General features: G+C 36.8%; 1 protein-coding gene across 1 annotated transcript in view; it reads right to left on the bottom strand.

The window, feature by feature from the left end:
- The window catches only part of FAM120B (family with sequence similarity 120B), a 136,108-nt gene that overhangs the window by 66,549 nt on the left and 57,300 nt on the right, over nt 1-12,259 (bottom strand). Inside the window, exon 6 of the mRNA XM_043962356.1 lies at nt 4,613-4,785. Within this exon, the coding sequence (XP_043818291.1) occupies nt 4,613-4,785 (173 nt within the window). The remainder of the gene's footprint in view (nt 1-4,612; nt 4,786-12,259) is intronic.

The following is a 12,259-nucleotide window of genomic DNA, read 5'->3' as shown; positions in this document are numbered from 1 at the left end:
CCTTTGGACTTGATGGCCTCTAAGGTACCTTCCAACTCCAAGTTAATAATCAATACTGATAGATATGAAGTTTTGAATTCTGAAAGGCCCTTGATGTAGCTAGCACCTGCTGTCAGCCATCACTGGTTGGCAGTAGCCTTTCTTCTCACTGTTAACTCTGTCTTAATACTGAGTGGAAATTTTCTTGAGGAGATGAATGAGGAAAGGGTAAAATAACGAATGACAGAGATGCTGTGCTCTAGCATTCAATCCAATTCAACAAACATCTGTGAAGCAGATAAGGCACTGTGCTAGGGTCTACAAAGACAGATGCAACAGGCAGAGGTAGAAAGGCAGACTTGGAGGTTTGAAAGAGATCTCAGGGGCCAGCGAGACCAATCTCTATATGAAAGGAATCCCGACTGTAACATACCTGACAAATGGACTGGGACAAGACTGGTCCTTGTCCAATCTTGTGGTGCCATGAACTTTCAGATATCCCTAACAGTGGCTCAGTATCACACCTGCCAGCTGTTTCAGCACCTGAGGAGGTGATCCAGCTGGGCCAGGTGACTTGATTCATCAAGCTAGGTGTTCTCTTACTCTCTCCTTACTGATTCTGGGTATCAACTCCCTGCTAGTCATTTAGTTCTGTCGTTTCCAAGGTAAAGGACCACTCTTAACCTCAAAGAGCTAATATTCTACTGGTGAGACACAACAGATAGACAAGTTCAGAAACAGAAAGTAAATTAACATATTGTGTTAATAGATTAACACCAAATAATTTTAAGAGGAAGAAATTACTATTTTGGTTAAGAAAACTAACTAGTTTTCACCTGCCTCACAGAGTTCTTGGAACTATTTACCCAGACTGACCATGAAGTCCTGCTAACTTGTGAGGTGGGGAGCCCCTTCAATTCCTCCCAAAGGGAATCACCAAAGCACCCTCTTGCACCATAATTCCCTCTCATCATGGATATGTAGATTTTATTTGCTTTTAATTGAAGGGCATTCAGTGGCAAGGTAAAACATAAGAGAAAAGGGGGAAAAAAACCTCAAAGAAAACAAAACCATCTATAGCAATTTGAAGACTACAAATGTTTCATATACTCATTCTCAGATAAAAATAACCCCACTATAAATCAAGAAGACTTTTCATTAGGGACTCCTGCTGACCCCCACTATGAAAAACCTCTTCCCTTGAGAAGGCCTGCTAAACCTTGCATAAAGGAAGGTAGGGTAATGGATATCAGGAACAGTGTAACATTGCAAAGTACACTTAGCATTCATTATCTCCACCCAAGCGGAAGATATTGATTGGTTGCTAAGATCTGATAATATTCTTTCCGACCCCATCTCTACCCTCTCCTATTTTTATTCCAAGGCAGGTGTCACCTTTGTGAAAATGACAGCAACTATAATTATTTCAGGGAGGAATGGAAAAATCTGCAAATGCATACATGGCATTTGTGGCCCCCCAAAAAAATCAACCAGAAAATGCTTTCCTAAATCAAATAAGCCCCTATTACTCTGCATTTAAGCTAAACTTGAGTTAGCTTTTAATTCTGTTTTTTGTTTTGTCATCAGCCAATTTCACAGAGTGCTGATTTAAAATATCAACCTGGGCAAAAAGGAAAACTATTTTGTACATATTTCCTTCTCAACAACTAAACAAATGCCATATTCTACTTATACTCTTGTAGTTACATAAAGTTACAACACAGATAGGAGTTTCAAAGATTCTACTATCGAATGATACTAATTTTAAAGCACTTAGAGTGTTTGGCACACAGTAAGCACTTTATATATCAACTATTATTGTTGTTATTCTAAATAATATCCAAATTTCCACTTATTTATATACTGGTTGATATCATTATTAAAAGATGCATGCTGTGCTACACTTATTAAGAAACAATGTGAAATACATACATGTTGTGGTACAAACATTATTTTTCATAAGTTTTTTGGTGAAGATTTTTAAAAGAAATTCTCTTAATATGGATGACCATGGGTAAGGCACTTAATCTCACAGTGCTGGCAGGTAATTCATTAAGAATAACAGTTATGGGCGAGTCAAAGACTTGACTCGGTAAAGGGTTCCCTATTTTGATGAAGTAGGGTGCCATTTTGCCTCCCCTCCCCCCATTATTGTAATGATTGCCGTTTTGGTTAACTCAAAAAGTGAGACCAGATACAAATATATTTTTTAAATAGTTTCTCCTAATCCTGGCAATATATAATTTGATTTTAAAGTCCACTTAAAATCTTTGAGCTAACTTTTTTTGATCAACTTACCTTTTATTAATTATAAGATGATTAGTACTTACCCTCATGGAAAAAAAAATGCACCTTCCTGATCTAAACTAATACATCGATTTAGCAAGTGTAGTTATGATCTCCAAATTTTACATTTTTTTTTTTTTTTTGGTGAGGCAATTGGGATTAAGTGACTTGCCCAGGGTCACACAGCTAGTAAGTGTTAAGTGTCTGAGGTCGGATTTGAACTCAGGTACTCCTGACTCCAGGGCTGGTGCTCTATCCACTGCGCCACCTAGCTGCCCCCAAATTTTACATTTTTTTAAAAAAAGTATGCTTATTTTTATTACAACATATTTTTAAAAATAAACTCTTAAGAAAGCTAACCCACCTGAAAGCCTCTTATACAGCAACTTTCATAAAAGTGATTTTATTTAAAAGTAAATTTTAAGCAAAAACAAAGGCATGATAGATTTTTTTTTTCAGTTCTTTGTCTTGCTTTCAGGCACAGGCAAGTTACGGTTGAGAACCTGTTATGCTAGTATCCTGGGTTTCCATAATAAAACAAATTTTAATTATAAGCTAAAACAAGATAAAAATCCTGAAATCCCATTTAAAAAATATCTCCTGGTCATTTTTAGTTCCAGGGGTTAGAGCATGGGACTAATGAATTGAAATCAAATATCTAGACTGGTTAATTTCACAAAGTAAAATTCTGTGGTGTGGCCACATACTGGACTACTAATTATATCCAGCTGTCTTACAAATGCCTGTCCAGTTAGCCATAAGAAAACCAACCAAAGAAAAGAGTTTGAACCACTCCACACAGTCTATCCCTACTTCTGAAATGACAGGTCCAAGTGTTGTTCTGTTAGTCCTGCTGCTGATGGATAAGCAGCGTTATCTTGGAATATGAACAGTACACATATGCATTTTTCATAAGTCAGAAGCAATTGCTTATTCTTTTTTTTTTTAACCCTCTTCCAAATTCCCATGAAGGCTCACCCAAAGAGACTTTACTTTAGCAAACTGTAAAGTTGGATGGAAAATATGAAATACTAAAATATAAACATGTAATATTGACATGTACATAATATGCATCAAGTACAGGTTGATATACATATGCAGAGTGCTTATGTAAATACATATTGTAGGCAAAACTGCAATGTAAAAGTTAAGCTAATATAACTATACTTTCAGAAACATGAGGTAATTAATTGCACTCACTGCCAGTACAACCTCACTACTGCATCTAAGGCCCAATCTGAATAACTTCCTCTAAGTAAAACTGATAATTTGTAAAGTGAATTCAGGGTGGTGGCAAATAACAAGTGTGCTTTTTAAAAATCCACACAATTGGGAGATCATAACTATACTTCATGAATCATTATGTTGATTTAGGTCAAGAAGGTGCATTTTTTTCCCCATGAGGGTAAGTACTAACCATCTTATAGTTAGTAGAAAGTAAACTGATAGAAAAAAATTAGATTAGAAATTTAATGGTCTCTAAAGTCAAATTATATATTGTTGAGATTAGGAGAAATTATTAAAAATATGATTTTTGTCTGCTCTCATTTTTGAATTAACCAGAACAGTAATCATATTATAATAACATGAACCAATAACAGGAGGTATTATTATGAAAAATACAGCAACCAAATATCAATCATTTAATCCCTACTTTCTCCCACACACACTTTTACAAATGTTTAAATAATGAATTGTGATTACTTTTAATATATGCAAGGACAATGGGCAATTAGGAAGGAAAAGCCAGTAGAATCTAGCTACTGGATGTAATGTCTTATTTGAATAACTTCCTCTAAATAAAATCAGTAATTTGTAACATGAATTCAGGGTATTGGCAAGTTTACATGAAAACCAGAATTCTATGATTTTCTATTACAATCAAAGGAGATTTTAATGGCTCTAACATAGTAGAACCATCATGGTCAAGGATCCAGGAATTTGACAAGGTGGCTTGAAGGGGTCATGGGAGCTGATGAAAATGTCTCCATGAGCCAGAAGAGCAGACGCTTGGTTGGGGTTTTTTTGTTGTTATTATGACAAGTGAGAGACACAAAAACCTGCTTTTAAAAAAAAACAGCTGAGATGCTGAACAAGAGAGAAGCAGGCATATGCTTTAATATTTCTTTTGTTAAGATGCCTAAAGATTGTGAGTAGAAATTTTATTAAAATGATAACCTGGATGATTTCTCTAGAGTCCAGTTTATGGACATATGCTAATGCTAAAAATCTAGGAAGAAATCAACTAGTCAGTAAAAACAGCAACCTCCCACAACACAATATTCCATAAGGATGAGGGCCAAAAGCAGCTTTGAGCATCAGTTCTCCAAGCAATCTTAGGTATTACCTGCCAAAGGAGGTATAGCAAGAGACAGCACAGGGCTGTGAGAGAGTTTTCCAGAGCCTGAAGTTCTTCTCTTTCGTTCCAAAGCTGAAAGCAGGCCAGGAAGGTGTTATAGCGCTGGGCTTGTACCTCTGCCTCTTGGCTCAGCCACAGTGTTCTCAAACTAGGTGTTCCACCTATTTGGAAACAAGTCCGTTTACCATTCTTCTCATAACAAGTTAAAGCATTCCTCTTTCAGAAATACAATGAAAGGAAATAAATCTCTTATTCTGGACTCAGTGCTTTATAGCTTGCAAGAACTAGAAAATTGAGTATTTAAAAAAAATTTTAAGATTAAAAATATGTTCTACTCACAAGTATTTCACTGAACATTATCACATTTTTAACGGAACTCTTTATTCTTGAGGAATATTTATTGCTGTTAATGTCTAAATAGGTATATTTAATAACATCTGGAGTCTCCATAATACCTTTTTGTTAAAGGTGGTGAAGTGGGGTTGGGAATCTGTACTGGTGTGTGGGGCTCCTAGCATGGAAAACTCACTCCATGAAAGCAGATCCTTCTGGGCCCCTGAGTAGTTAAATCACTTGCTCATGATTGTGTAATCATGTGCCAGTGGTAGAACTTGAACCCTCCTCTTCTTGGTAGGTAGTAGGCATTTTGGCATACTGCCTTTTAGGGACTTTCAGAATGAATCTCCAATCACAGATGTGATGACTACAGAGGTCAAATGACCTAGAGTTATACAGATTACCTGGTAGCACAACTAAGGAGATGATTTCTGGGAATTTGCCTCGTTAATTCTAACTTTTCTCTCCTGTACCTCCAAAACTCTAAACCATTACAAGACCAGTTGTATTTAACATGAAGTTTTCAGCAATCCACTGGTAAACAGAGACAGATCATCTATAATAGGCAAATAGGCTACATAAAACAAATACAGATATAACACATATTATATGGAAATCAAAGAATGAAACAAGATGCTTCCATTTACATTCTATAGAAATCACTACAAAGAAAACACCATTCAGTGCCAAGAACATACCATATTCAGTTATGTTTAAGAATTCCAAACGGAGATACTGACATAAGAGAGCAGCCATATTCCAGCCATCTTGCTTTTGCTTGTTGAGCAAACATAAAGGTGCCAGTTTTAAGATCAGGCAGATTAAGCGGTAATTGATAACACATCTCCCTTTATTAGAAGCAGCTGCAGTCTTCAGTTAGCAACACTTGGCCATAATAAATAGTTAAAAGTGCTATGATGCTGAGATCTAGATGTTACACATGTTTACTAAGCAAACAAAGTCCACTAACCAAATGGTACCAGAGTTAAATCAATCTAGTACCAGAGTTAAATCAGTCTAGAAAGAAAATTCTTCAACTTTTTTCCTTTAATATCTATAATATTTATTTTTATATTCTCAAGCAGTACATTTCCTGACAATAGATGTGAATCCCCCCACAAGCCATTTGCAATTCATAAAATTCAGAAGTGTTCCTTCTACCAAAGAAATGTTTTTTCATTATTTATTTGGCAACCCCCCTCAAAATGTGTATTTTCTCTTTTTCCTTGAAAAAAAAAATGAGACAAAACAAAGGAAAAAATTACAATGGTACAAAGAAGATGCAGAGGAATATTTCAAGATAAGGGTCAGATGTGATTTTTTAGTAATGAGATCTAATAGTTAAATATCACAGAAAAGAAATTATACATGCTCTATTCTGTCAATCACTTTAAGCATCCTGGTACCTACTGTTGTTTTTGTTGTTGTTCAGTTGTGTCCAACTCTTCGTGAACCTGTGGACCATACTGTCCATGGGAATTTCTTGGCAAAGACTCTGGAATGGTTTGCCATTTCCTTCTCCATGGGATTAAGGCAAGCAGAGGTTAAGTGACTTGCCTACACAACTAATAAGTGTTTGAGGCTGGATTTGAACTTAGGTCTTCCTGACTCCAGGCCCAAAACTCTATCCACTCCACAATTTTTCCTTCCTCTATAGTAACAGCATCTACCAACTTCATTAGGAGGATAAGTGATTTTCTTTGGAGTTATTAGAAGATAAGCCAGTTTGCCTCAATTGTGCATTCCACACCAAGCAGAGTTATTTTTTATTTTGGAGTGATAAAAAGTGAAGCAAAAAGTCCATCAGGCCCACAAGAACTATTAGTAAATAATGCCAATCTAAAATAAGCATTCTGTTAGAAATTGCTAAACTTGATTAGTATTGTAAGGAGGGTCTGCAAAGAGGAAAGAAGGCAGCTAGAACTTAAGAGTTTGGTGTGGCAGAAAACCCCAAGATATCTGGGTCGTGGGAAAAGAGACAAGCTCTTCCAGTAAAATCAAAGGCCTACTCACTCCTATTACACAGGAGATGTCTGGGAAGTAGAAATATCACTAATAATAATTTAAAGGCCTAAAGAAGCAACTTGGTCTTTAGGTCACTCACTAGTACTCCATCAAAAATATATCTGTTACAAAATCCTGATTACATAATTTAGTAAAAAGATTTAAAAAAAATCTGAATCTCCAGATAGGAAAGCTTAGGTTTGGTGTTTTGTTTTGTTTTGTTTTCCACAGAGAGTACTGCAGAGCCCCAAGCAGAAGGGTGGGGCAAAGGAGGTCATTTCTATGACTGGCAGCTTTGAAGACTCTCTGGGGCAGCATGGAAGGACGTAACCCCTGGGTGGAGGCTGCTGGACGGGCCTCCTTCGTAACAAAGCAACTGTCCCATTTGTGTTTTTACAGCTATAAACACAAGTCAACTGAAGAAAGACACTCCAAGACTCTATGCCATGTCATTTCTGTGTGCTTTTTATATGGAAATAAGTGTTTTAATAGCTGGGTTTAAGAGTTATCTTATGGATATTCTCCTTGCATATTCCTAGGGTGAGAAAACCACAAAACTGACTAGTTTAGGCCTCTCTCAGGATGTGAGAGGTGATACTTCTAAATAAACATGCAAAGATCTTATTCCTCAAATTCATTTGTGGGGGGATTTAATTCATAAATTCAATTTAAATTAATATTTATTTAGTGTTCTCCATGGATTCAGAATTCTTGGCCCAAGCAAAACAAAACAAAACAAACCCCAAATGCTCACATGCATACTAAATCTTTACTCTGGCTGGTTAAGCCTCAATAGCTTATTTATAATAAGCAAATAATTCATTCAGATATAAACTGGGTAGAATCCATTAACATCTCAATATCATTAAACTCTGCATTTACACGGATGTGCTGTATAATTTCATGCCTGTGAAACGACATTATTATACTGCTTAGAATATCTATCGCTCTCAAAATTCACAGAGAATGTGGTTTTAAAAATCATGCCAGGCAAAATCTAAACCCTTGTGCTATGGTTCTGTGGTACTACATTCTGTGAAGCATCAAGATTTCAGAGGATTTCTATTTAAAGTCACAGAAGTCATAGAATCATAGAGAGTTTAAGCTCAACTTTTTTCTTTTTAGATGATGATAATGTAAGCTCATTTTAAAGACAAAGAAATAATATTATCTTGAGTGCACCCATTGTAACTTAATTGAGTACACAAGCAGTATTTAATGCTTTAAAACCCTACCTTCACACTTAAAAACTTTAAAGATCTGACAAGTGCTTTTTTACATAGCATAATAGATTTAGAGCTGGAAGGAAACTTAGAGGTCATTGAGTCCAACTCCCTCATTCAACAGATGAAAAAACTGAGTTAGAGAGGGTTAAGTGACTTGCCTAGGGTCACACAGCTAGGAAGTGGCTGAGACAGGATTTGAACTCAGGTCTTCCTGATGCCACATCCAATGCTCTAGCCACTCTCCACTATGCCACCTATCTGCCTTATACTTTGTAATGATTGGAATGATGCCACCTGCTGGAGAGTTACTGTAGGGAAGCTCCGCCATGAGGAGAAGGCATTTGAGGGCAAGCCTGTGGCTTGCTTGGGAGGTCAGTTCCTTGGTGTCAGAGAATGACGTTTGCTTGTGGGTACTGTCTATCAAAGCTATCAGCCAATTAGCTTGGAGCTGAGTGTGTGTGTGTGTGTGTGTGTGTGTGTGTGTGTGTGTGGACAGGACATTTCCAGTTTTCACAGGAGGTTTGTGGGACAAAGAAGGAAGTGTTGGTCTTTTTGGTTCCTGACCTCGCCATGGCAGGTTGGATGATGGGGTCTCTTAGAAATAGTTAGATTTTTACTTTTCTCTCTGATAATTAGATCCTAATGCTCCTTAATAAATACTTAAACACTTAAATATTCTTGCTAAAGCTTCTAATTTATTGGCGACCACTCATTAGATAATTTTAGACAGTATAGCTAGAATTTTAGCAACCTTACAACTTGAACATAGTTTAGGTGTCAAAATGAAAAGCTTTAACAGTATTATATGGGAGTGAGTTGAAAGATCAGAACTTTGAAATACTTTATAGTAAGAAATATAAGTACATCAAAACAGTTTCTTTAGAACATGTTTTATTTGCCGTCATTTCATTATCTTATTTAAAAAAAACCAAAACCACACACACACACACACACACACACACACACACACACACACAACCACAACCCCCAAACCAAAAAACCTAATTGCCTTTAGCAATGCTATGTAAACCTATAAACCTCTTATCAGTCAAATGTCCTTAAATAACCAGGAAATACATGCTAAGTTCAATGACTATTTCCTTAAAAGAATTCTGAGCACTGAAGAGGTTGTATAGAATTAGGTTGTCTAGCTTTTTAAAATTGAGATTATATATAAAGTTTAAAACATCTTTTCAAAAACTGAGGGAAAAGAGAGAATCATATCAAACACATACAATCGCTCTTCTTTGAGAAGAAATCCTTACATTTTGGAGGCAGTGATAGTTATTTCAAGTGTATTCATTCTGTTTACAAGTCCATGAAGCATTTGCATAAGATACAACAACATTTGATAAGGTGTGTGTGTGTGTGTGTGTGTGTGTGTGTGTGTTTATTTTGTTTTGGGGATAGGGAAGATATGCATATGCATGAGGGAATGTCCAGTGCCAACACGAGTCTTCTAAGAGATGTGTTTGGAAAAGTGAAGCTAGTCATAAGCTCTATTCGCCTTTTATAAGAAATGTAATTTTTCATGATAAAGTAAAAATAATAAAACACGTAGATATTAATGTGCAAATACGCACATATATTTACATGCACATAAAGAAACACATTTGTACATGAGCATGAATAGGCTATTTGAATAAAATATGCTAATAATGAGAAACAATTTGGTTTTTGCACTTAAGGGTCAATATCAGTTCTTCCTCTCCCTAATTTTGTTCAAAAGCAGTTACAGTGTCTGTTTGTTTTTTACTTAGGAAGCACAAAATCCTGTTTGAAACCGTGTTCTATTATAGGAAAGAGGAATCCTTCCCCCACCTTTTTTTTTTTTTTTTTTTGCAGAGCAATGAGGGTTAAGTGACTTGCCCAGGGTCACACAGCTAGTGTCAAGTGTCTGAGGCTGGATTTGAACTCAGGTCCTCCTGAATCCAGGGCCAGTGCTTTATCCACTACGCCACCTAGCTGCCCCCTCCCGCACCTTTTTTAATGGAGAAGGTTTCTGGTCACTGTTTTGGATCCCTCAGTAAGAGACAATGTACTTAAAAGACCATGCTCATTAAAGACCCACTTCCTACTTCCCAGAAGAATAGAGGGGAAAAAAAAACAAGTTACCATTGATACATAAGTTTAATACTTATCTCATTTCATTAAAACCACACCCTAGTGTCTTAACATGAATTGGTGACACTGATGAATAATTACTCATTTTCTTTAATTCTCTAATAACTCCAATGTAAGGTATAACTGTACATTGTTGACTATCCTTCCCAGACAGACACTATCCTCCTCACAGGCTTTGGGTGACCCTCCTCTCTCCTGCTTCTCCTCGGCCTGTACATGTTGAAGTCCTATGTCTCAGTTTGCTTTTGCTGCATCATTATCTATATCCCACCCTCCGACTGCCTGTGTTTTCCAGGGTTTTGTCTGAGGCCTTCTTCTGTTCTCTTTATCTTCCCTCTCTCTAGGTGATCTCATCTGCTCTCATGGATTCAGTGATCCTCTCTATGCAGATGACCCCAATCGAGTCACTTTCTGACACTTCAGGACTGCCTAATGGACATGTTGAACTGTCTGTTGCTATAGGCTTCTCAAACTCATTATGTCTAAAACAGAACTCATTCTTTTCTCTTCTAACCCCCACCCCCTTCTAAATCCCTCTTCTTGTGTTGAGGGTATCACCATGTTTGCAGGCATTCAGGTTCATAATGTAAGAGCCATTCTACACTCTTCTTCACACTCACATTTAAAAGCTGTCCTTTCTCACTGGTTTTTCCTCTACAAGAGATCTTGCATCTGACTTTTTCTCTCTTTGCAGCATGATTCACGTTCTTCTCAGCTCTTGCCTGGACTATTGCAACAACCTCCCAATTGGGATCCTGGCTTCCAGCCACTCTATCCTTGCCAACCTCTTTCTCCTTTTCATCCTCTATAGAGATGCCAAAATAATCTTCCTAAAACACAAGTCTGACAATGCCACCTTCCTGCTCCAGACATTCCTGGGGCTCCCTACTGACTCTAGGATAAAAGGGAAACTACTTGACTTGGCTTTTAAAGCCTTTTACCAGTTTACCTTTCCAATCTTCTTATATATTACTTTCCTTCATGTTTTTTAGTGGGGACAAACTGTCCTAACTGATATTCTGAAAACTCAGAATTTGTGTGTGTGTGTGTGTGTGTGTGTGTGTGTGTAGGCAACTGGGGTTAAGTGACTTGTCCAGGGTCACACAGCTAGCTAGTATGTATCTATGTGTCTGAGACAGGATTTGAACTCAGGTCCTCCTTACTATAGGGCGAGTGCTTTATCTACTTTGCCACCTAGCTGTCCCTTACTCTTTACAATCCTCACTTTTGCCTCTTAACATCCCTAGCTTTCTTTAGGGCTCTGCTCATATATCACCTCCTGCAAGAAGCCTTTTCTGATCTACCTAATTGATAGTGCTCTCTCCCTCCTCAAATTATCATATTTTATGTTGTGTATTCCCCAAGTAAAGTGTAAGCTTCTTGAGGGCAGATTGGAACTTCATTTTTTTCCCTCTGTACCACTAGTGCCAACCACAGCACTTTGCACAAAAAAGGCATTTAATAAAGGATAATTAAAATGAATTGGTTTCTTAATATTATTTTTCAAAAGATAAAAATATGGAAAATAAATGTCTTCTATAAACCCTTTCTACAATCTTAGTTTTTTTAAAAAAGAAGTACTGCTTGTAATAAAAATAAAATGAAATGTCTGTACTTCTAAATAACTTATTTCGAGATAGCTACTTTTTTTGGTTTGGTCTAACTTTGACTGATGGAATACAGAATAGGAAAAAATTCCCTAGGATAACTTCTCTCCAAATAAGGTCCTTATTTGGGGACTTACACTCATGCAATGGAAAAAAAAGTGGCATGAGAGAATCTAACGCATACAAATATGGAATGCCAAAATTTTAGAAAAATATTTCTTCTCTGAGAGATTGACAACAGATCACTAAAAATAAACACCAAAATGCATGCCCTTCTTTTCTTTAAGTTTCTAGTCCATATGTAGAATGGTAAAACTGTGTAGTCTCAAACTCTTATC

The sequence above is a fragment of the Dromiciops gliroides genome, chromosome 4, assembly GCF_019393635.1.
Source record: "Dromiciops gliroides isolate mDroGli1 chromosome 4, mDroGli1.pri, whole genome shotgun sequence".
Taxonomy (NCBI): domain Eukaryota; kingdom Metazoa; phylum Chordata; class Mammalia; order Microbiotheria; family Microbiotheriidae; genus Dromiciops; species Dromiciops gliroides.
This window is presented reverse-complemented; position numbering and strand designations above follow the sequence as displayed.